General features: G+C 42.2%; 1 protein-coding gene across 5 annotated transcripts in view; it reads left to right on the top strand.

The window, feature by feature from the left end:
- Positions 1-1409: 1409 nt before the first annotated feature.
- Positions 1410-22724, top strand: part of LOC149310693 (CAP-Gly domain-containing linker protein 4-like) — a 68754-nt gene continuing 47439 nt past the window's right edge. For all 5 annotated transcript variants that reach the window (XM_089529547.1, XM_089529548.1, XM_089529546.1 and 2 more), the window contains exons 1-2: positions 1410-1521; positions 12206-12353. In XM_089529547.1, coding sequence (XP_089385673.1) covers positions 12221-12353 — 133 coding nt within the window. In that variant the 5' untranslated portion in view covers positions 1410-1521; positions 12206-12220. The remainder of the gene's footprint in view (positions 1522-12205; positions 12354-22724) is intronic.

The raw sequence follows: 22724 nt of genomic DNA, 5'->3' as shown, positions 1-22724 counted from the left end.
AGAAGACAGGATCAAAATTCAAAATGATCTGAATAGACCAGAAATCTGGGCCAAAGCTGACAGAATGAAATTCAACACAGAGAAATGTAAGGTATTGCACTTAGGGCGGAAAAACGAAAAGCACAGATATAGGATGGAGGACACCTGGCTGAATGAGACTAAGTGTGAAAGGGATCTATGAGTCCAATTAGACCACAAGTTGAACATGAGTCAACAGTGCGATGCGGCAGCTAAAAAGGCCAATGCGATTTTAGGCTGCATCAATAAAAGTATAGTGTCTAGATCAAGAGAAGTAATGGTGCCACTGAATTCTGCTTTGGTCAGGAATATTGTGTCCAGTTCTGGGCACCACAATTCAAAAAGGACATTGGGAAACTGGAGCGTGTCCAAAGGTTAAGGGGTGATATGAGCTCAGCTGTGGAATCCCAGCAGGAGACCTTGGGCAAGTCACTCTCTCTCAGCCTCAGGGAAGACGATGACAAACCTCTTGTGAATAAACTCTATGGAAGGCAACAATAAATATTGATAAGGGCCTTATACGTAATGCTTCTTATTCTTCTGCCAGAACAGAAATCTACTGAAAAACTACCAATAAAAAGCAAACAAACTAAAACCAAGGCTTTTATTGTATTATGTTATGGTTGCATGTTACTTGTGGGTCTGTGGGCTTTTTGTTTTGTGTCTGAAAGAACGTTGTACTCCGCCTGGAGCCTGGCGAGGGGGAAAAGGAGGCCTTTTGGGGAGCGAGGAGGAGAGCTGGGCTCATTCCACGGATAACAAGCACTCAGCCAGAACAAGCCTGGAAGATAATTCCCCAAACGTTTGGCCAAAACTCACCAAATCCCCCCAAATCTCACCAAATACTTATTTGAACTCTCACAATTACCATTAAAACCAATCGCCAAAATCACACCAAAGGCTCTGAAAAGGACCCATTTTGGTGTGAAAGTCTCCAGATTGGCAAGACTAAACTGCGCATGCTCACAGTCCCTCAAAAAAAAAAAAAAGAAGCTGAAACCCGGAGGAGGCGCGAGGACGGCCGTTGGCGGCGCATGCGCCGTTCACTCCCCCTCCTCACGCGCTGTTTCCTTAGGAGCTGACAAACCGAAAGGACGCCTTCGGATTAAAAAAAAAAGTCTAGTGCCGTGGATTCGTAAAGGGGCGGGGTCGAAACCGCTGATTGGCCAAGGAGGCACGAGGGCGACAGAATGGAGGCGGGGCCTAAGCCGCTAATTGGCCACGGGGAGCAAGGGCGACAGAATGGGGGCGTGGCCGGAACAGCTGATTGGCCAAGAAGTGCGACGGCGACAGAATGGGGGCGTGGTCGGAGCCGCTGATTGGCCAAGGAGTGCAAGGGCGACAGAATGGGGCGGGGCTAAGAGGAGAGCGGGGAGAGCCAGAGACCTGTCGTCCTCTTCGTTTTCTCTCAGCGCCTGGGCGGCACCTGAAAGGAGGGGAGCGGCGCTTCTGGGCCTCCCTTCTCCCTCCAGTCAGGGAGCCTCCTTTTGGCGGAGAGGGCAGGTAAAGGCGAGGGCCTCGTGGGAGGATTTTGAGGGAAGCGGAGTGTGTGGGGGGGATGCCTATGGCTGCATCCAGACTGGAGACAGAACCCGGTTTGGCACCGCTTTAACTCTTTTCTGTCTCAGGGCTATGGAATTCTGGGAGTTTGTCGTGGCATAACAGACCCTTCTTAGGCCTTTTCACTAAACCCACTCCAGAACCAGCCCCGAGTGCTGGCAAACTGGAGGACGGGAAGCTCTGGAACTGGAAGCTCCCAGGGATGGATGGCGAAGAGTGGGAAACCCAAGGGAAAGTGTGTCCTCCCCCGGAGGCTCCTGTCGCAGGCTCTGCTGCAGTTCTGCCGAAGGGAGGCCTTGCAGCACCTTGGAGACTTAACTGAAAGAGAGAGTTGAAAGACATGGCTGTGTTTTCGTCTGGAAAACCAGGAGGCCAATCATAGAGTGGGAAGAGACCGCGAGGGCCATCCAGTCCAACCCCTTTATTCTGCCATGCAGGAAATCTTAATCAAAACATCCCCATTGACAGAGGGCCATCCAGCCTCTGCTTGAAGACCTCCAAAGAGGGAGACTCCACCAGAAAAGTTGGTAGTATGAGCTTTCCTAGGCTTGAGCCTGTATGCCGCACCTTTGAGACTAACTGAAAGGTAGAAGATGGCAGCAGGAGCTTTTGTAGGCTTGAGCCTGCTTCCTCAGATGCATTTGGTGCAGTGGAAAGCCCAGGGGTTGGACCTGCGTAGCAAAGAGCCAGGGTGGCTCAGTGGTTTGAGTGTTGGAGTACGACTCCGGAGACCAGGGTTAGAGTCCCTGCTCAGCCATGGAAACCCACTGGGTGACTGTGGACAGGTCACACTCTCCCAGCCTCAGAGGAAGGAAGGCACAGGCAAAGCTCCTCTGGACATGGGCCTCTGTGCATCTGAGGGAGTAGGCTCAAGTCTATGAAAATTCATGTTACCAAGTTCTTTCTTTCAGTTAGTCTCAAGGTCTACAAGATCCCTTTCTGTATAGATCATTGTTCTTGTTGTTATGTGCCTTCAAGTCATTTCTGGCTTGAACCTGTCATGGGGTTTCCTTGTTCAGAGGAGGTTTGCCATTGCCTTCACCTGAGGCTGAGAGAGTGTGACTTGCCCAAGGTCATTCAGTGGGTTTCATGACCAAGCAGGGAACCAAACCCTGGTCTCCAGAGACGTAGTCCAACACTCAGACCACTAAACCATGCTAGTTTTTGCTATATACAGTCTACCCCTTGGGCTTTCCACTCCACCAAATGCATCTGAGGAAGTAAAGCTCAAATCTGCAAAAGCTCATGCTACCAACTTCTGTCTTTCAGTTACTCTCAAAGGTGTTTTAGTTTGGGTTTTGTGAAAACTTGTCTCCTCATGGATCAGGCCTGAAGGTTGCCTGCCCCCTCCTCTTTCTGTCTGGTGTGTGAGAGTAAGATCTCGGTGGGTCTTGGGGTTGCACAGTTGTACTGTATGAAAAAGACAGTGTTAAGAGAAGCAGTAGATGTGGAAGAGAGTGACTTTGCAGTTTCTTCTTGATTTTCTTCTCCATATGGAAATGGTCAGAAGTACAGTAGCATCTCCCCTGAGCTGGCAGGGAAGTTGCCATTGATTTGAAAACTCCCAGCAGAGAAGCAAGCGTAGCTTTCAATATGAGCGAATTATGATTTAATGGTTGAAGCTGAAGTACTGTTTGCCATCCATACTTCTCAATTTTCAAGGAATCAGTCATCAGCTAGTTTCTCTCATGCACTGACTTCTTGAGTGACTGTTCCCTGTCCCATAATTTTTGCCAATAGTTCCTCACTGTATTTAGCTACTACAGTAGATACAATATTATTTCATATTTTGAATCTGGCGTGATTTCTGATATCCAGAAATATTGCACATTCATTACTGCAAGAGGAAGCTTCTCAGGCTATCAGCTGAAGGCTTATTAATGCTATCCATGTCAAATTTGACTTCTAATTTTAAAGAACATATTAATCTGTGCCACACACAGCCTTCTGTGGTTTGCATACAGTTATTGCCTCGTGTTTGTTTATCTGATGTGGTATAAGCAGGAGCGTAAATATAAGTACTACTTAATTCTGAAAATGAATCATGCTTTGGACTCTTGAAACTTCCAGCAGGTTGAAACTTGCACTGTGAAGTTGGCTTTCTGGCAAGTGTTGCCTGTATTACATCCAGTAGCTTATGATACCATCCCAATAATTTAGATGTTTTCTTACAGCTATTAAATCAGGTTTTGGTACTGTGTTTTGCAGTAGATGTTGACGGTTACAGGCATGTTTTTCCCCAACATTAGGTAGCGTGAGGGAGTCACCTCCAGGGGTGGATTGGACGAGGGGACAGCAGTGGGAAACGTGAAGCTGTCCCTCCTGAATCTGCTAATCATTCACATGTGCTGGGAGCTTTATGTGTGACACAGAGGCTAAACAGACTGGCAGATTCAGCCAGCTTTGTGGAGGCATGGCCTTCAGATGACGCATGCCTTGACGCCACCCCCAAGCTGGCATCATGCTATCCACTCAGATGGCAGGCATCGTCGCAGCGCTCTGGCAGTGTGACATTCACACACCGCACCCCACAGGAGTGCTGAAAAGCTGGTGCCATGGCTGAAAAGCCACCCTTTTTCCACCCCAAAAAGGAGCAGCATTTTGCCGCTTCTTTTTTGGATGGAAAAACCGAATCAGAGCTTCAGCATGTGGTTGGCATGGCCCTGATCTGGCACACAAGGACTGTCTGTACTGGCCCACAGTCTGCCCAGAATCCCCCAAATTAGTCTACTACCCAAAAGTGAGTGGAGGATCCTGTCATAGGTGCTGAAATAAGGTTCAGTAGGCAATTAAATGTGGAGTAAGTGCCATGTTTTCCCTTGCCTCTATTAGCAAAATGTCTTGGCTGGACCTGTTCGTAATTCTCAAATGATGGGGAATAAATCTAGATAGGTTGAACAGATCCAGGTGATGGATTCTGTAACAACTACTTCTGCAAGTCAGATCACTGAAGCTCATCCAGTTTGCTGGCTGTGATCTTATTTACTTGGGCCCCCTTACATAATCACATTCTGGTTTGGTGACGTTGAAAGTCAAAACATATTTGGGAGGGTGGGAGGAGGGAAAAGAAAGGAAAAATCTGATGGTTTGAATTCAAGAAAGGCAAATATGTGTGTAGCCTTTCTAAAGTAACTCCCTTTAAAGACATGACTGGCCAGAATGGTCAAATTCCAACCTGGCCATTGTTTTATAAACAAGATCTTGGCCAAGTTCTCTCAGCTATTAATACAGCACAATCTTTATGCGTATTGTTCTCATATTGATCATTAAAATTTTAGACAACCTTTTATTCCGAAACGACACACACACACACAGCGGCTACCAAAGAGTTGAGGGAAGGGTAGAAGATTTGAGATTTAGAGTAGTAGGCCTACTGTGCCACAGTCTGTATGTTTCCTACCACAAAATGTAGTAGGAAAATTTTCTTCGTCTGTAATACATAAAATCTTCTCCTTGCTATCCTCCAGCTGTTAGCAATAAATCCAATTCTGTCCCAGAAATATAAAATTTTCTGGAAATTTTGAAACCATGGGTGCCATCCCACATTTTCCTCTTCCAAAACCAGAACTTTTTGGAAAAATTCAAAAAAGGTGCAATATGGGTACTTTTCCAAAGTTGAAAGTCACTTACTTTGAGAAAAGTATCATCTTGGTTTAGTATAAAAGTATCATGTTAGATATACTAAAAGGGACTTATTCAGAAAATAATTACAAATTGAATTTACTTTAAAAACATTTTTTGTTACAAATGTAGCTACAAGTTCCTGGACTGTAAGCAACAACTTTACTCTAAGGAACCCCTTTGATTTTCCCAGTTTATGAGAAGTAAGTAAATAAATAAATACAGTAGAAACCATCAACATTAATAAGAAAATGACTTCTCTGGTCCTCAGTACTGTCAACAGACATGAAATACTTATTCCCTTAAAAAGAATGTGGAAAGGAAAACATGACCAATAATGTACATTGTCTTATCTAAAAGTCTGACTGCTGTATAGTTTTTAGAAATAATTTGAGAGAAGTAATTATCAGAACAAGTTATGTTTAAAGTTTTAATCATCATTCTAAAAGAAAATATTGCTTTTGTTGTTAACTGCCCTCAAGTTGGCCTTGACTCATGGCGACTCTGTGGATGAGACATCTCCAAGACTCCCTGTCCTCCACTGCTCTGCTCAGTCCTTGCAAACCCTTGCCTTTGACTTCCCTGATTGAGTCCATCTATCTTGCTTGCAGTCTTCCCATCCTTCCCTTCTCTACCTTTCCCAGCATCACTGTTTTTCTAGTGATCCATGTCTTCTCATTATGTGGCCAAAGTTCAATAGCCTCAATTTGATCATCTTGGCTTCCAATGAGAGTTCTGGCTTGATCTTCAAGGAACCATTTGTTTGACTTTTTGTTTGCCCATGGTATTCTCAGCACTCTTCTCCAGCACCACATCTCAAATGTGTTGATTTTCGTTCTGTCTGCTTCCTTCACTGTATAGCTCTCGCATCAATCAATACATGGTGATGGGGAATACTATTGCCTGGACAATTCTGACTTCAGTGCTTTGTTATATATCTTTGCTCTTCAGGATCTTTTCCAGTTTTTTCATATCTGCCCTACCTATTCCTAGTTTTTATTTCTAGACTGCAGTCTCCATTCTGATCAATGTTTGATCCTTGGTACAGGAATTCTTTGCTTATTTCAATTTCCTCATTGTCCAGATAGAAAGAAAATACTACTCATGCATAATTTATCCTCCTTCCCTCCCCATAGAAAGTCTTTGGATTTTAACAGGGAAGAATGTTCCTCCTTTCCCAATTTTTCTGGGCTGTCACATCTTTATTCTGCTTATTGCAGTGGTGGATAGAAATGTGCAAATAAGAATGTGATGGCCGATCCTGTCCCTTCCTATCTTGATTGAAGTTCTACATTTCTAGTGTGCACATGGTAAGAATTTTCTGTTGGTGATTCCAGTCTCTTCTCAGCAGTTCCCTCCAGTTCACAGATAGGGATGATGTAACCTTCTAGATACTGTTGGGCTGCAGACCCCATCAGCTCTTGCCCTAGAGGTGCATGCATCGAAGATGCCAAGGAGGGAGCAAAACTGATATACAGTCGGCCCTTCTTATACACTGATTTTTTTATACATGGACTCAAGCATCCACAGATTGAAAATGTTCAAAAAAAGTATAAATTTCAAATATCAAACCTTGGGACTTGAGCATACACCGATTTTGTTATACATGGGAAATCTTGGAACCAAACCCCAGCGTGTAACAAGGGTCCACTGTAATAGCAAGTGAAGTGGGCTCTCCTTATCCGTGGACTTGCCACCCGCAGATTTGAGCATCCGCAAATGGCAAGCGCCGCTGTTGGAGATAAAACTCCCTTACCTCCCTCCCTCCTTCCTTCCTTCCTTTTTCTCTGCCGCAGCTTGACATTGGGGGTGGAGTCTGCCACCCAGTAAGCCAGGGCTGGGGCTTGAGTCTTGGAGCCCCGTTCCCCAGGCCTAGCACCTGGGACAGAACCTCTTGTCAGGGATGATGGGAGTTGTAGCTCTTCACCTCTGGCTCGAACTCACCACCTTGTTACGCACCGGCGCTGACCAGTTTTGGCCAGTGGTTAAAGCTTTGCTCTAAAGCAGCAGAGTTACAGAGAATAGGCTGAAGACCCTGACAAACTCTCCAAGCCTTCTCACTCTTGCTTCCACAGAAGTCTTCACACTTCTTCAGGATCCTGCTGGCTCTTGTATCTTCACTCAAGACACCAGACAACTCAGTAGTCTTATATAAAAGATCTACTTTATTCTACTATATACAGCTCCAAAACTATCCAACACAACTCCAATACAACTCCTCCAATACTACCCACAAAATACATTGGGATTCATAGCCATTATTATAGTCATTGCAACGTACCACCCACTGTTGTCTGTTTCCACCCAGTGGGCGTGTACATCCACTCTCATTGGTTCTCTTGGTTCAACCCACAATTAATGATTTCATCATTTCACCTTGTCCACTTTAACAATTCTCAGGTGTGTTCAATTATCCACTTTGCATTTCTGTCCTTGGCATTTAGGACTTGTTAATTCCATTACCCTTTACACCTGTGTGGCTTCTAATTGCTTCTGCTGAGTCACCCTGACTCTCACATACATGTTTTATTTCATTCACTGTATATCCCATGTTGCATTTTCCTTAACACCTCTGGGCTCTGAAACTCAAGCCCTGGCTCTGTCTCCCTCCAGCCAATGAGATTCTGGGGCTTGATTCAGAGGGGGAGGGAAGGATGAGGGGGTGAGGGACTTTTGTCCCATTCTTCTTAATGGTGGCGCAGTCACATGGCTGTGCCACCATTAAGGACAATGGGACTTGAACATCCACAGATTTTGATATCCGTGTGTGTGTATGAGGTCTGGAATGGATCTCCCCTGGATACTGAGGGCCCACTGTCCTTAATTGTGGCATAGAGCATTGGATTACGACTCTGTAAACCAAAGTTTGAATCTCATGTAAACCCTCTGAGTCACCTTTGGCAAGTCACACTCTTTCAGCCTCAGAGGATGGCAATGGCAAAACCCCTCTGAAGAAACTTGCCAAGAAAACCCTTAGGATCGCCATAAGTTGGAAACTACTTGAAGGCACACAACAACATCAGTTTTGTTTAGCATAGCTTCTGGGTAGAACACCAGAAGTTGCCATTTTTCTTGACAAATGTAGCTCAGATCCCCAGTTTTTAATAGATAATAAATTGGGTTTCTCTTCGTTGGCCTCCCACAGCTTTGGATGAAGTACCGCTGGTCTCATTTTTTAAAAAAATACTTTCTCTTTTGTTCATTCCTTTCTTTTTTGTTGTAAGTTCATATATTTACAATTGCTGTACTTTCTGCATTATTTTCTAATTTTTAAAAAAATAATTGACAGGCTAGTCTTTATTATTCTGCTGTACTTGAAGTGTGTTGGACTATAACTCCTATCACAACCAGCCAGCATGTCTCTTGGGCATACTGCTGGGAATGATGGTGGTTCTAGTCCAATATATCCGTGGGGCAACAAATTAGGAGAGGCTGCCATAGATGGGCTGCTTTGAATCTCATTTGAAGGAAAAGTGGGATAAAATCAATTAAATTAATAAAATGTATAGATTTCCCCTGCTTTCTTTCTGTTATTGAAGTTGATTTCATGGTCATGGAATTGGTTTGTGGATGGGGTTAATGACTAGAGACTTAAAACTTACGTAACTTCTTTCAGGACACAGAGTACCTTTCTTATTTACAAGAGGACTTGGGCTGTTTCCTCAGGCAATGTCCTAGCCAGTGAAGTAGAAATGATGATTTTTAGTAGCTGCTACTGTAAATATAAAATGGTCCCTCCTGCCTTTTATTAATAGTAGTATATTTGTTCTACCTCCTGTGAATTAATAAAATCAGTGAAACTAATGTTGCATTATCTATATTTGGGATCATGAAGGTCAGCAATGAAATGTTGTCAAGTGTGTGTGATGTTAAAGATGAGAAGAGCAGATTTATGTATACTTATTCCATTATAAATAAATACAGTTGAAGAGGTCAGGATAGTTTATATGAGATATAAACAGTTTAAAACAACAACACATGCACCCAAAAAAATCTTTAGAACAGAGAGTCAGAAAAAATCCTGAAGCAAAATAGTATAAACCAATTTCATTATTCATGTTTCTTTGCTCTGACTTAGAAGAACCTTCCCACTAAACATTATTATGCTGTGTATTTAAACATTTCTCAAAGTTGGACTCTGGATAGCTTTCTTTGGAAGAGATTTTTGTAATTATGGGGCTACTACCAAGCAACGCTTACTATTCATCCTTCTTCACTTTACCTGCATAAGTGTGTAGTCCTTTTGGTAAGGTGTCACAATAATTCTGTAATATACTTAAAACTGCCTAAGAGGAGAATTTAAGGCATGCAGGACACAAGCCATGATGTGCAGGTTTAGTGGTCTAACTCACTTCTGTATTTGGAAGCACACTCAGGCTGTAAGCCTGATTAACAGTCAAACCCTTTTCAGGTTGTACATTATTTTCAGTTTGACTGGACTGAGAGAAGGGTAGTCTGAAAATAAATAGAACAATAAAGGCACATATGCCTAAAAATTATATGTAATTCTAGGAGGGGAAAAAAAGTCTTAGTCAATATCTCACCAAATTTGTCTTCCCCAAGAGATCTGTGCTGAAATTCCATTTGGCCACATCTCAGACTATGCTCTAACCTTTCAGAAATGATACAGCTAATTACTGTATGCACACATATTTCTAAATAAAAAGTTAAGTCCTTCTGTATATTCCCAGTAGAGCCCTGACCCAAGTATGTTATGTAAATGTGGAAGAGGATACCGTTTGAATCTACCAAAAGTACTACATCATTGTGTTTAAAGGAATCTTTCCAGAATTTTTGTAGTTAGGAACTTGGGAACTTTGCTAAACAGCAGTGTAGAGAAACCAAACATTTGCCGTTTCCTTTATATAGGAAATTCTAATTGTTTTAAATCCTGCAACATATATAATTTTCCACCCAGCTGAATACTGGAAAATGGCCAAAAAAAAAAAAAAAATACCAACCATAGTAAAGAAAAGTTTTTAAAATTTAAAAACCTGCTTATGTGCTTAGGAAAAATAGGTGTTTTTATAAAAACTGAAATGTGTAAAGAATATAGTTGACTGAGCAAGGGAGGAAAAGGAGACTTGGAGATGTTTCAACCACAGGGTCGCCATGAGTCAAAGTCAACTCGAGGGCAGCTAACAATGATGGTTGACCCTTTGCATTTGTGGGTATAACATTCACGTATTTGATTATTCATGGGTTTCTCTATGTCTGAAGGGCAATTGCCAGAAAGGGCACATACTCCTTTTCTATCCTGGGTTTTTTCGTAGGACAGAGCAGCTGGGAAGGGCATGCATGCTCTCCTTCCCCCGTCCTTTGCCTTACTTGCCCAACCACCACCCAGCAGCCCTAGGCAGGCTGAGCTAGCGTGTGAGTGGAGAAGGCAGGGGAGAGTCCTGCCATTGCCCATGCATATTCATGTTTTTTTCCACTTTTTCAGGGGCCTTGTACCCTTAACTCCCATGGACGTGGAGAACATACTGTAATCTTTTTTCTTCAGATGTAGAATTTTGTTCTTTTCTGTGTTTCTTGGGATGTGCTGAATAACTTTCTTAAGTCCAACCATCTTCTTGTTAACTCAAGAGGATAGGGTTTTCAGGTGGATTCTTGTCCAGGTGTAATCTCAGGCATGCTTGTTGTAGCAGGTGGTAATGCAACAAGTTCATTTAGTGGGCTTTGGGTGCAATAGAGCGAAATAGTTATCACATTGTGAAGTTTCATGTTTAATTGCCATTTAGACATTGAATAGTCAACAGCTATGGAATCAAGGGCAGTATTGTAACACTGAGCATACCAAATATGCAAAGGGATCTTGTAAATACCTTTGAAACTAAGGTCCAAAACACACTGCAGAAACACTGTTATTATATTGTACATGCAAACACCAAAGATCAATTTTATTATATTGCTCTGGGGAAGGGACTGGGAGGCAAAGAGAAACATTTACACATAGACACGCCAGCCTTGCAAAACAACCGGTACTTTCCCCCACGGCTGAGGCGTAGGTTTAGGAGTAAAGAGTAAAGGAGTAAGAGGTTTTTATAGGAGTAGGAGCAAGAGTAGGAATAATATTAAGAAAAAAATCTTACTCCAGAGTAAGACAAGGAGTAACCCCAAAATCACCATTACTCCCCAGCCCACTGAGAATGTCAATTCAAATTCAAAAACTTGTGGCTATGGACACTTCACATTCAAGTGAGCTCAGTAAGGAGTGGTTGATTCCCTGAATTTTAATGAATCTGTATAGCATTTTCATGCCCCCATATTTTGGCAGGATGGAGATAGTTGCAAATCAAGCAAGCAAACAGATACCAACAAAAAGGTGGTCTGCTGAGTATCAGTCTTCTTGTTGAAATAATACCATGTGTCTGTTTTGGTATTTGATTCTTCAACAGGCTCCTGCTTTTGAGTTTCTATGATCTAGTAGAACTTCTGTTTTTATTTTCAATGAAACCAATTTGCTGGCTTACCAGCAGATACAGCATTGTGATTTAATAGACTTAGGATAGAATCCATCAGAGGAGAATTGTTTACATCAGCAGAACCTTAGGAATGGTTCCCACCTTGTCCAGAGCAGGTTGTTGGATAGCATGCATGTGTGCTAACAGATTTAGGCCTGGGAGAATGAGAGTACCTGTGACTAATGTCTATTGCCACCCTTTCCATTATTAGCCTCCCTACTTCTCTGCCTCCTTTTGTATTTCATCCCAAATGTGTCACTATTTTAAAATCATAACTTCTGAGGTTAGAAGGATTTCCAACTCAGTTGAGTCCTTCAGTTTATTCTCAGTGTATTGTGAAGTTCTCACTGGTAGCAGTGAATATTATTTTGATAGACGGTCTTCAAGGGTTAAAGTCTTGTGTGGGTGGTTGAAAATAGGAACATTCATATATGTTTTGCTAAATTATACCATGCCATACCATACTGTTTTCAAAGAATACCATACTATGTACACTGTTTGAGATAATTCCCCCCTTTTTTCTTTTTTTCTTCTTCTTAAAGGTAGTTTTTTAGAAGATGACCATAGAGGATCTTCCTGACCCTCCCACAGAAGGAGACTCATTAACTACACGATACCAGTATTTTATTCCTGGCTCTGAAGATCCAGTTACCTATTCCATCTCTGCAGCACCAATGCCTTCTGAATGTGGTGAGCATATTTGTAGACAGAGACTTTACAGAGCTGTTTTGAAGATGTTAAGTCAGGGAAGATGCATGAAGCTGGAAGGGAGGTTGAAATCAGATGAAATGCCACACCTGTCTCTCTTATCTGAAATATGTCAAATAATTACATGCTTGGTGCTGTAAAATATAATTAGTTTTAGAACCTTCTCAGACATTATTTTATGCAAATAATGTGTGATTGATTCAGATGTCTTTCTCTGTTGTAAGAATCTTGTTTATAACTTGTATTTACCCAGCACTAAAAGAACAATATTTTGGTGTTAAGCAAATGAGATTGTTCCCTCATCAGTCAATTTATTTTCCTTTGGAATGCTTTGTAAAATGTTTGGGAAAGCAAAATAGGAACGGATGATTGTGTAGGATTCATTTTAGTTTACATTGTATTCATATTTATTGAAAGTGATCATCATCTGCATTTGCATGGAAAATAATAGTAGCACTAGCTGGCCAATTCCTGTTGATGCATGCATACTAGAGTCAAGATTCATCTATTCTCCTTTCAAAGCCTTAACTTCTAGACAATAGAGAGAGAGCTGAAGCTTCAGGAATAGGATCCAGAGTTCATATTTGTATGCACACAATAGCCTTTTAAAAATCTAATCCCCAAATCTTGTCCCTGCCATATGTAGCTAGGCTAGTGGGTACCTATTTGATGACTGATTGTATAAGGCCCATCTCACCTAAACAATGTGTTGGATCTTGCTAATTGTGCTGGTGTCTGTTTTGATGATGTATATTTTAATTTGATTTTAATTTTTGTTTGTTTAATCTAGTTTTAATATTTGTATTTTGTAAAATTTTAACTGTGCTTTTTTAATTTGTTGTAAGTTGATTTTGAGTCATGAACTGGGAAGAAATTAGAACAGAAATAAGTATAACAACAACAATTGTGAATACTGATTATCTCGTCTCTCTGATATGGCTTCCATCTCTTTCAGAGGGTTGGTAGCCCCTTTGAAGCAGCAGAGATGAGGGAGAGTGCATAAGAAAGGGGGAATTTATGAAAAACAAATTTCCCCTTTTTAGTCCTGGAAGCCTCCACTGGATCAAGGAGCCTTCTGCCAGTGAAGGGGCAGAATTGGTTACTTCGGATGTTTGTATAGATTACTGCAGGCTGGTTCTGTTTATCTTGATTTTCATCCTTTCTCAAAATACAGCCTGATAATAGCCTTGGGGAAAGTAGAACTTGACTGACCTTCAGCTTCTGTCCCTTGGTTAAGTGAAGCATTTAGTTTCCATTCCTTCTAAAAATAGTCTTAGCTCTCTTGATTCCTGTCCTTCCCGCCCCACTCCATTCACTTCCCATGTTTTCAAGCAAAGGACATATTCTCTCAATGGTCTATACTACTGACTTCTGTGTGACCATCATCCTGGTCATGTCTTTCTCCCTTTACTCTTTCCATCTTTGCATTTCCACATTAAATGGTTAGTGCACATAGGACCACAATCCTTTTATTATGCATGTATTGCTTCCTGTAATGCAAGGTATTTGGATGTGCTGGTTCATTCAGAAACATGCATCTGCCTGTGTGGTGCAGTAGAAACCTTGGTCCTCCATCATCTGGACCTTAGCCTTGAGGTGGCGAGGTTGGAACCATTAGCACACATAATATGCTGCCAAAATGTAATTAATCCCTTCTTGAGTACTCAGCTTGGAAAGGTTTGTTCAGTCTCCACTATCTGAAGTTCTTTGAATTTGTTCTATCCTGTAACAGTGCGAACTCTCACAATTAAGATTCCTTTTGTAATGCCCCTTCTTTCATCTTAGATTGGGAGGCCCCCTTGCCAGTTTTCATGGGTTATGATATCAGTAGTTGTTATGATGTGTGCCTGAACATAAAATTTTAGACATTTAATAAAAAATCTGAAAGTCACAAGGCCATGTGGGAGCACAGTTAGTTCATTTCTTGCCACTCTTTTGCAAGAAATATAATTTCAAACTCATCAGTGCATATCTTAAACCATTTTTCAGTGTTAGTCTCCTTGAATTACATTAAAACCCTCCTCTTAGGATAATGTATTGTATATGTAATTCCAATAGTTCATTGCATGCAAGCTCTTACAATCCTAAGCATATGGACTGAGAAATAAGGTGCACTGAGTTCATTGTGACTCCCAGCCCATCAAGTCAAAACATGCTATTTTCTATGGGTTGCATAAATCTTTTCTAATGAACTTGTGCTGCTGTTTGCTAGTTCTTGAGTATGTTGGAGTTAAAGTTGGTCAAGTAATTGATTAGGTTGCCAAGATGGCGATCCTCCTTAAGAAGCAACATGCAGAACCCTGTGCATTGATTTAATTCTAGTCTTTGAATCTAAATAGTTATGATAGCATCAATAGCTGTAGAAAGCTAATGAACAGCAAACATAAATTTACTATATATATTTGATTATATGTTGACCTCATGTATAAGTCGAGGGCAGGTTTGGGGGCCAAAATGACAGAATTTGATATGACCCATGGATAAGTCAAGGTAAAACCTAGGAGCATCTACCTAAAGATCTAAAGGATGAAGGAAAGGAAAGCAATGCCAAAGAAAGGTGTCAGTGCTTCCAGGACAGATTATTCTCTTGCTTTTCACCAGGGGTTGTTCCCTTTTTTTATAAGAGTTAAAGTACAGGACTTAAACCATTGATAAGTCGATCTAGGTTTTTGGGATCAATTTTTTGACTAAAATTTGTAGACTTATACATGAATATATACAGTATATACCATGCATAGTCAACATCTATCAAGAAAGTGAGCAGAAATCTGTCCTGTCTCAGGTAAAGATTGTAGTAGTACATTTGCTACTAAATTAGTGTGCTGCCAGGTAGATTTTGACTTTAAAAAGTACAACAATAAATCAACTGTTGACAAAGTCAAATGGCAAGACAACTGATTCAACTTTTAATTATTGTAGAATCCTGAGTGATGATGCCAAAAGAACGTGTTTCAAAGCTAGTCTTTTACTTCAGATTATGTGCATTGTGCTTGTTTCACATGTGGTGAATAATGTGTTTAACATTCAAGCCAGTGCTTGTCACACTTCCCCTTTCTCTGTCCCACTCACATTCACAGAAACCTCCAGTATCAGGTATATAGCAGACTGGTTCACGCAAGCCCCTTCTGAAAGAACTTTCTCAATCCATGAGGATTTTAAAGGCAGAATGCTTGAGTCAAGCAGCTCTATGTTTATTTTAATACAGTTGGCACTCGGTATACGTGGGGATCCGTTCTGGACCCCCCCCCCCAGCATACCAAAATCTGCATATGCTCAAGTCCCATTTGTCCCCAGTGGTGGTGCTAGTTACTGCTTAGGTGGTATGAAGCGGTATACTGTATACATTATTTATTTATTTATTTATGTATGTATTTATATCCTGCCCTTCAGCCCTAATGGCTCTCAGGGAGGCTTACAATATTATTTTTAATCAGACAGTTCCCTGCCCTCAGTCTTACAACCTAAAAGACACGAAACAAAAGGAGAAAGGAATGATGGAGGGAAAGGGGATGAGGTCCAGTGGTTCTTCTCTCCCTCTAAGGCCTGGACCAAGGCAGATGGATTGGAGGGAGGGCTCTTCCTTCTTCCAGGCTAGTCCTGATGGAGCTGGACTTGCCTGGTGAACTCCCTCTCAGGCCGGCAGATGGCAGTTGTGGAGGGCGGAGTCTATGAAGCTGCGGCGGCAAGGAGGGCAAGCAGCAGCGCCAGAGGCCTTCAAGGCCTCTAGCACTGCCACTCGGCCTCCTCACTGCCACCGCAGAAGGGCTGGGTGGCAGTGCTGGAGGCCTCTTGGCCTCCAACACAGGTACCCGGCCCTTCTGCGCGGCGGAGGCACCTCCAGCACCACCATCGGGCCCTTACGCAGTGACGGTGAGGAGGCCAAGGCTTGGCTTCCAGCACCGCCACCACCACCTGGCTTTTCCTGTGGCGGCAGCAGCGAGGAGGCTGAGGAGCTGAGCCAGAGGCTTTCAAGGCCTCCAACACCGGTGCCCGGCCTTTCCCACGGCGACGGCGGCAACAGAAGGTAAGTAAGCAGGGATGGAAGGGAGGAAGAAGGGAGGAGGGGAGGGACTTTTGTCCCTAATTGGGGTCAATGGTTGGGTTTGCCATGCTCAAATCCGCATGTGGCAAATCTGCGTAGAAGGAGAGCCCACTGTAATATTTAAATCACCAAATCTTCTTTAGACTATAGCAATAGCAATGGCAGCTTCATTTATACAGTATACTGCTTCATACCATCTAAGCAGTAACTAAGCATTTCTCCCCTCAATCAGTGTCTTGAAGCGGTAATGGGCTGGATGAGGAAAAACAAACTCAGACTGAATCCAGACAAAACGGAGGTACTTACAGTAGGGGCCCCCAAACCAGGTATGGGGTTGCAACCTCCAGTCCTAGATGGGGTCACGCTCTCCACAAAGGATTGTGTTCGCAGTCTGGGGGTGCTCCTAGATCCGTTGCTTCACATGAGAAATCAGGTGAATGCGGCGATCAGGAGCGCCTGCTATCAGCTTTGGCTGATACGCCAGCTGCGCCCTTTCCTGGAAGTAAAGGACCTAGAAACTGTTGTACATTCACTGGTAACTTCACGACTTGATTTCTGTAATGCGCTCTACATGGGGCTACCCTTGTGCCTAGTTCGGAAACTTCAACTAGTGCAAAATATGGCAGCCAGGCTGGTCGCCGGAAAAGCTAGGATTGACTGAATAACACCCATCTTAAAATCTCTTCACTGGCTGCCTATTAGTTTCCAGACACAGTACAAGGTGTTGGTTATAACCTTTAAAGCCCTACATGGCTTGGGTCCAACCTATTTGAAGGATTGCCTGCTTCCATATAATCTGCCCTGCACCCTCAGGTCCTCTGGGAGGAATCTATTGCAGCCTTTAAAAACCAGACTAACTGCTACCTCCCAGAGGGCCTTCTCTGCAATTGATCCCAAGCTATGGAACGGTCTGCCGGACGAGATCCGTCAAATTGCCAGCTTAGACAGCTTTAAAAAAGCTGTCAAGACGGATCTCTTCTGGCAGGCCTTTCCTGAATAAAATTGCCCGGCCACAGAATGACTGCCCCTCACATCATGTATCAGCCCATCACTCTGTCCTCGCTGTATTTTATTGTGTTTTTAATAGATGTTTTAATTGTAATTTGTTTAATCCTGTTTTAAGCGGGGAATTTGGGACATAAATTTGTAAATGTGGATTTTGTAGCCGCTTTGATTGTCTTGTCACAGAAAAGCGGGATATAAAGAAAAGTTTTATTTATTTATTTATTATTAAGCGGTTTACAACTGTAAGCTAATTGCCCCCAACAAGCGACCTCAGAAAGAGTCGAGCCTGAGTCCTGGCTGGTATTGAACTCTCAACCTTGTTGTTTGTTAGTGAGTGGCTACAGTACAGGCATTTAACCACTGTGCCATCAGGGCTCTATGAGTTTACATTCCTTTCCTCCACAATTAAATCTGGAAAGAGTTCCCTGGAAGAGTAGATCTCATTAGCTGAGTTAAGTTACGTACAGCTTGCTTTAAATGACTTTTTAAAAACAAAAACAAAACAAAACAACTGCTAGCCAACTTTACCTCGTCTACAGGATATTTAATTTAGAATCATGGAATCATATAAGCTATGTTTCATTTGCAGGTAATCATTGACTGTCACTAGATTGATGCAGTTTGTTTTTAATAACTAGCTAGCTCTCTTTTTTAGCCTTCAAAGAATAAATGGTTTCTTGTAGGGGAAATGCAGCATGAGACAGCTTTGTAAACAACCTGTCCCTTAGACAGTGCAGAAACCAAGATGATGTACGATGAATGGCTGCTCATTACCAGATAATGTGCATTCTTTCAACTGCAAAAGATTGAATTATAATGAACCCAGAATGAAACATTACAGCAGTACATTGAAGCAGCTACTCCAGTGTTTGGTCCTGTATAGCCTGGCTGCCAACATGGTGTAGTGGTTTGAGTATTGGACTACTACTCTGGAGACCAGGGTTCAATTCCTCACTATTCCATGTAAACCTACTGGGCGACCCTGGGCAAGTCACACTCACTCAGCTTTAGGAAGGCAATTGGAAATCCCTCTGAAGAAACCTTGCCAAGAAAATCACATGATAGGGTTGCCTTAGGGTGACCATAAGTTAGAAGAGACTTGAGGGCTCACAACAACAAACTCACTACACCATAAAAACTATGGCTGTGTGTCTAATTTGACTGCATTCAGAAGTGAGTCAGTCCTGTTAGATCAACTTGTTCCAGCTCCAGATTGGTTTGATTCAGATCTGGACTGAAATGGCACAGTTCGAGGTGTGTTGTACTGTGCTGGATATTCAGATATCAGAACAAATGGGGAAAAGCAGATAATGTGTTTTCAACAATATCTGGATGGGGAAAATGCCAAGTGGTATGTTGGGAATGAAGCTGGGCTTTACTATTGCCAACTCTAATATACAGCCTTGGGCAGTTATCTACCAACCGTTTCTGAACACAGAGCTTTGAGGAGGGATTTTGTGAGGTCAGTGAAGTTAACGTGTAGTTCGCCCTCTATATCCATGGATTCTTTATTGATGGATTCACGCATCAATGGCTTGAATATATATACTTTTAAAATGTGAACTTGGTTTTGCCATATTATATAAGAGACACTATTTTACTATGTCATTTTATTTAATGGAACTTGAGCATCCATAGATTTTGGTATTCATGAGGTAGTAGTGATCCTGAAACCAAACCCCAGTGGTTACCAAGGGACTACTCTAGTTAGTTATGCCCTGCATCTCTTCATTTTAGCTATTAGCAGATAGTTGAAAGAAGGTGAAGTTTTGGCTTGGTTGTAAATCATCCTCTGAACTTTGTCTCTCTCTCTTAATGACCCAGCCTTTTGTTTTGTTGAATAGTCTAGCCTAATCCTTTGTTTGCTTTTTAAAAATTTGAGTAGTAATCTCTTTATTGTGTCTGCCTGTGTGTTATTTTATGATAGTAAAATTTACTATGTCCTGCTTGCCCCCTCTCCAGTTGTCACTAGATGTTTAGGAGAAAAAAAGAACTGCTTAATTGGATAGATGGGGTGCATTACCTCATAACCCTTAAGGTATTATGTCTTTCTTGTTCCATGGCTGTAGCTGCTGCAGTGGCTGTTGTGAGTAACATCTGAGGGAGCTGTGTGGTGCAAGTGGTTCAAGAACATTCTCTTGTGCTTACATCCCCATGGGGAGAGTCTCACAGGTTTCTATTTTATCTGAAAACATCTTTATAGAAGTTGCTTGGCTCAGTGCAACTACTGTTATTTTAGAGGCACAGTTTGGGGTGTTGGGTAATGTGTGTGTAGCGAAGGACAGCAGTTCTAAGGTTCTATTATGTAGTCCACAGTTACCCACTCTTGATCTCTGTGTGTGTGTGCGTTGTGTGTTTTCAAGTTGTTTCTCACTTATGGTGACCTTTAGGCAAACCTATCAATAGGTTTTCCTGGCAAGATTTCTTCAGAGGAGGTTTGCCATTGCCTTCCCCTGAGGCTGAGAGTGTGTGACTTGCCCAACACCATGGTATAGCTGGTAATCGAATCCTGGTCTCCAGAGCTGTAGTCCAACACTCAAACCCTTACACCATGCTTACACCTAGGTTGTTCTAAAATGGATGCTTATATTTATTTTTCTAATTTATGTCCCACCTTTCACCCACTTCACTATCCAAGGCAGCTTATAACAAATTCATACAAAATGAAGCTTAAACCTATTTAGTACAAAAGTTATATTTTAGGATGTGCTTATAATGGCTAATGTTTTAACTATTTGACCTACCCTTATTTTTTACAAGCATATTTTAAAATGAACCAGCAGCTACTGTATATCATTTTTGGGCAATACATTACCTGTGTCCCTCTTTAGCGTTTCTTCTATTGCAAACCATAGATGAGTTTTCACTGGCCCACTGGAAAATTTCCTTGGAAGTTTAGTTGGAAAACTATCTTATTTAAACTGGGAGCTTTTTCAAAGGCCTACTTCTTTCTTTTTCTTTCTTTTTAGTCACTTAGGTGCCTGTGATGTTCTGCTTCATGCAGGGAAGAAAACAATTATCAGAGCTAATCCACTTAATTAAAAAAACCTTCCTTGCATGACCAGGGATGAGGATGGTTAGCTTTCAAACTTTACTTGTTAATAGCCACTCTGATGCCTGACCTAACTGTGCAGTCACTAAACATATTTAATTGTTCCATAAATAAAAGTAGCTCCGACTGTATAGTGCTCTTAGTGCCAATAAATTGATCTGTTTATCCAGTCCAACAGCTGCATACATCAATAGGGTTTTATTCAAACAATATCATTAAATTTCCCTAGCTGACAACAACACAGTTAACTAAGATGTAGGAGATTGCTATTGTTTATTCCCTATGTAAACATTGTAAATTCTGAGTATCTTGCAAAATGTGCAACTTGCTTGTAAGACAATTTAATTAGTCTAACTTGCGATTCTGAGGAGGGACTTTATTTTGGTGTGAATGTGTCTGTTGTTATATAAATGTATTTCCCATCAGAGAAGGGGGCCGAGCATCTTAACTATGGGTGGCTCCGCCCACTTCAGTTCCTGATAGGCAGAGAAGAAAGACAAAAGAACAGGGGGGCCTGGCCCCGCCCCCATGGGCAGAGCCGCCCAAGAACCTCCAGTTTTCTTCCTGCCTTGTTCCTGTTAGGACATACTTTTCTTCTTCGCAGAAAAACCAACAACAATGACGGGGGCCCTCCAGTAGGAGGCAGGCTTCAGGGATTCAGCCAAGCTTGGGAAAAGTCCACCACAGACAGGTGGGTCCTGGACACAGTTCGATGAGGCTACAAGATAGAATTCCATCAACTTCCTCACGACATGTTCATACCATCCTCCAAGTCAAGCAACCCTGCAAAACACCACCTCCTGCTGGAATCCATCGAACATTTACAGTCTATCTGGGCCATCAAACCCGTTCCCACAGATCAGAGAGGAAAAGGATGCTATTCAACCTTTTTCTTGGTGCCCAAGAAGAACGGAACTTGGAGAGCCATCCTCAACCTGAGGGCTGTCAACCATTTTATCCTAAAAAATAAGTTCAGAATGGAGACCCTCAAGTCCATTTTAGACAGCCTCCACCCCGGAGACTTTCTCTCGTCGCTGGACCTACACGATGCTTATCTTCACATTCTTTTCCATCCGTCCTCATGGCGTTTTCTCCGATTCAAATATGGCAAGCTCCATTTTCAATACAGGTCACTTCCCTTTGGCCTGGCATTGGCCCCCAGGGTTTTCACCAAGATCATGGTAGCTCTAATTGCCCACCTAAGGTCACTACATCTCCATGTCTGGGGCCCCTCCAGACAACAGTCAATTCAGGACACCCTCACGACCCTCAAATCATTAGAAGCCCATAGTTTTCTGATCAACTTACAAAAGAGCACCCTGCTCCCAAATCAAAGGATTCACCATCTGGGAGCCCTGATAAACACTCAAGCAGGCACAGTATGCCTCCCACCGGACCGGATCAGATCCATTCGACAGGCCATCTGCAAGGTCTTAGCCTCGCCACGTCCCAACCTTCAGCTCTTGGCTCACCTGCAGGGCCTCATGATTGCGACCATCGAGTGCCTGCCCTGGGCGAGGTTTCATGCCAGATTATTATTATTATTATTATTATTAACCTTTATTTATATAGCGTTGTAAATTTACAGATCCCTACAATGGCTCCTCTTACCACACCAACGAGCCATAGCTCTCAAAAAGCCCAAGAAAATACCACTCGACAGTGAAGTGCGTCAGTCACTCCGCTGGTAGACCTCCGATTCAATCCTGAAGGGGAGGCCCTGTGATAAGTGTTAGTTTCTTTACCTCTAATCCACTGATAAAGTCTTGTTTTCCAAAACTGGTTTAACTGAATATAACATTTGCAGGCTTAGTACATAGATCTCTGTGAGTGCCAATTCATTAAAATTCCATGAACAGAGATACTTCATTGTTTTTAAAGCAGTTCACTAAAAGCAGGTTAAATCCAGGTGCAAACAAATTAGGAGTGATGTTCAATCCTATTGTTGTTGTGTGCCTTCAAATCATTTCCAATTTTGGCAACCCTAAGGCAAGCCACTTAATCCAATGCTCAGACCACTACACTGGCTCCTGCTCAATCCTTGCCCTGTCAATTATTTCTTTTGGAGATTCTACAGCTGCTTTTCTTCCTGCAAGGAAAGATTAGCTTGAAAGGAAATATGCCAGGAGGGATAGGGTTTAGAATCATTGTCTACTCTCTGCTTCTGACTGCAGTTGCTTTTTTCACCTGCAGTACACATACATGTATACATTTTTGTATAATAATCAGCATATTGGTAGAGTGGTTTAGAGTT

This window comes from Sceloporus occidentalis, unplaced genomic scaffold, assembly GCF_023333645.1.
Source record: "Sceloporus occidentalis isolate IW3139 unplaced genomic scaffold, rSceOcc1.0.p SCAF_6, whole genome shotgun sequence".
NCBI classification, from domain to species: domain Eukaryota; kingdom Metazoa; phylum Chordata; class Lepidosauria; order Squamata; family Phrynosomatidae; genus Sceloporus; species Sceloporus occidentalis.
This window is presented reverse-complemented; position numbering and strand designations above follow the sequence as displayed.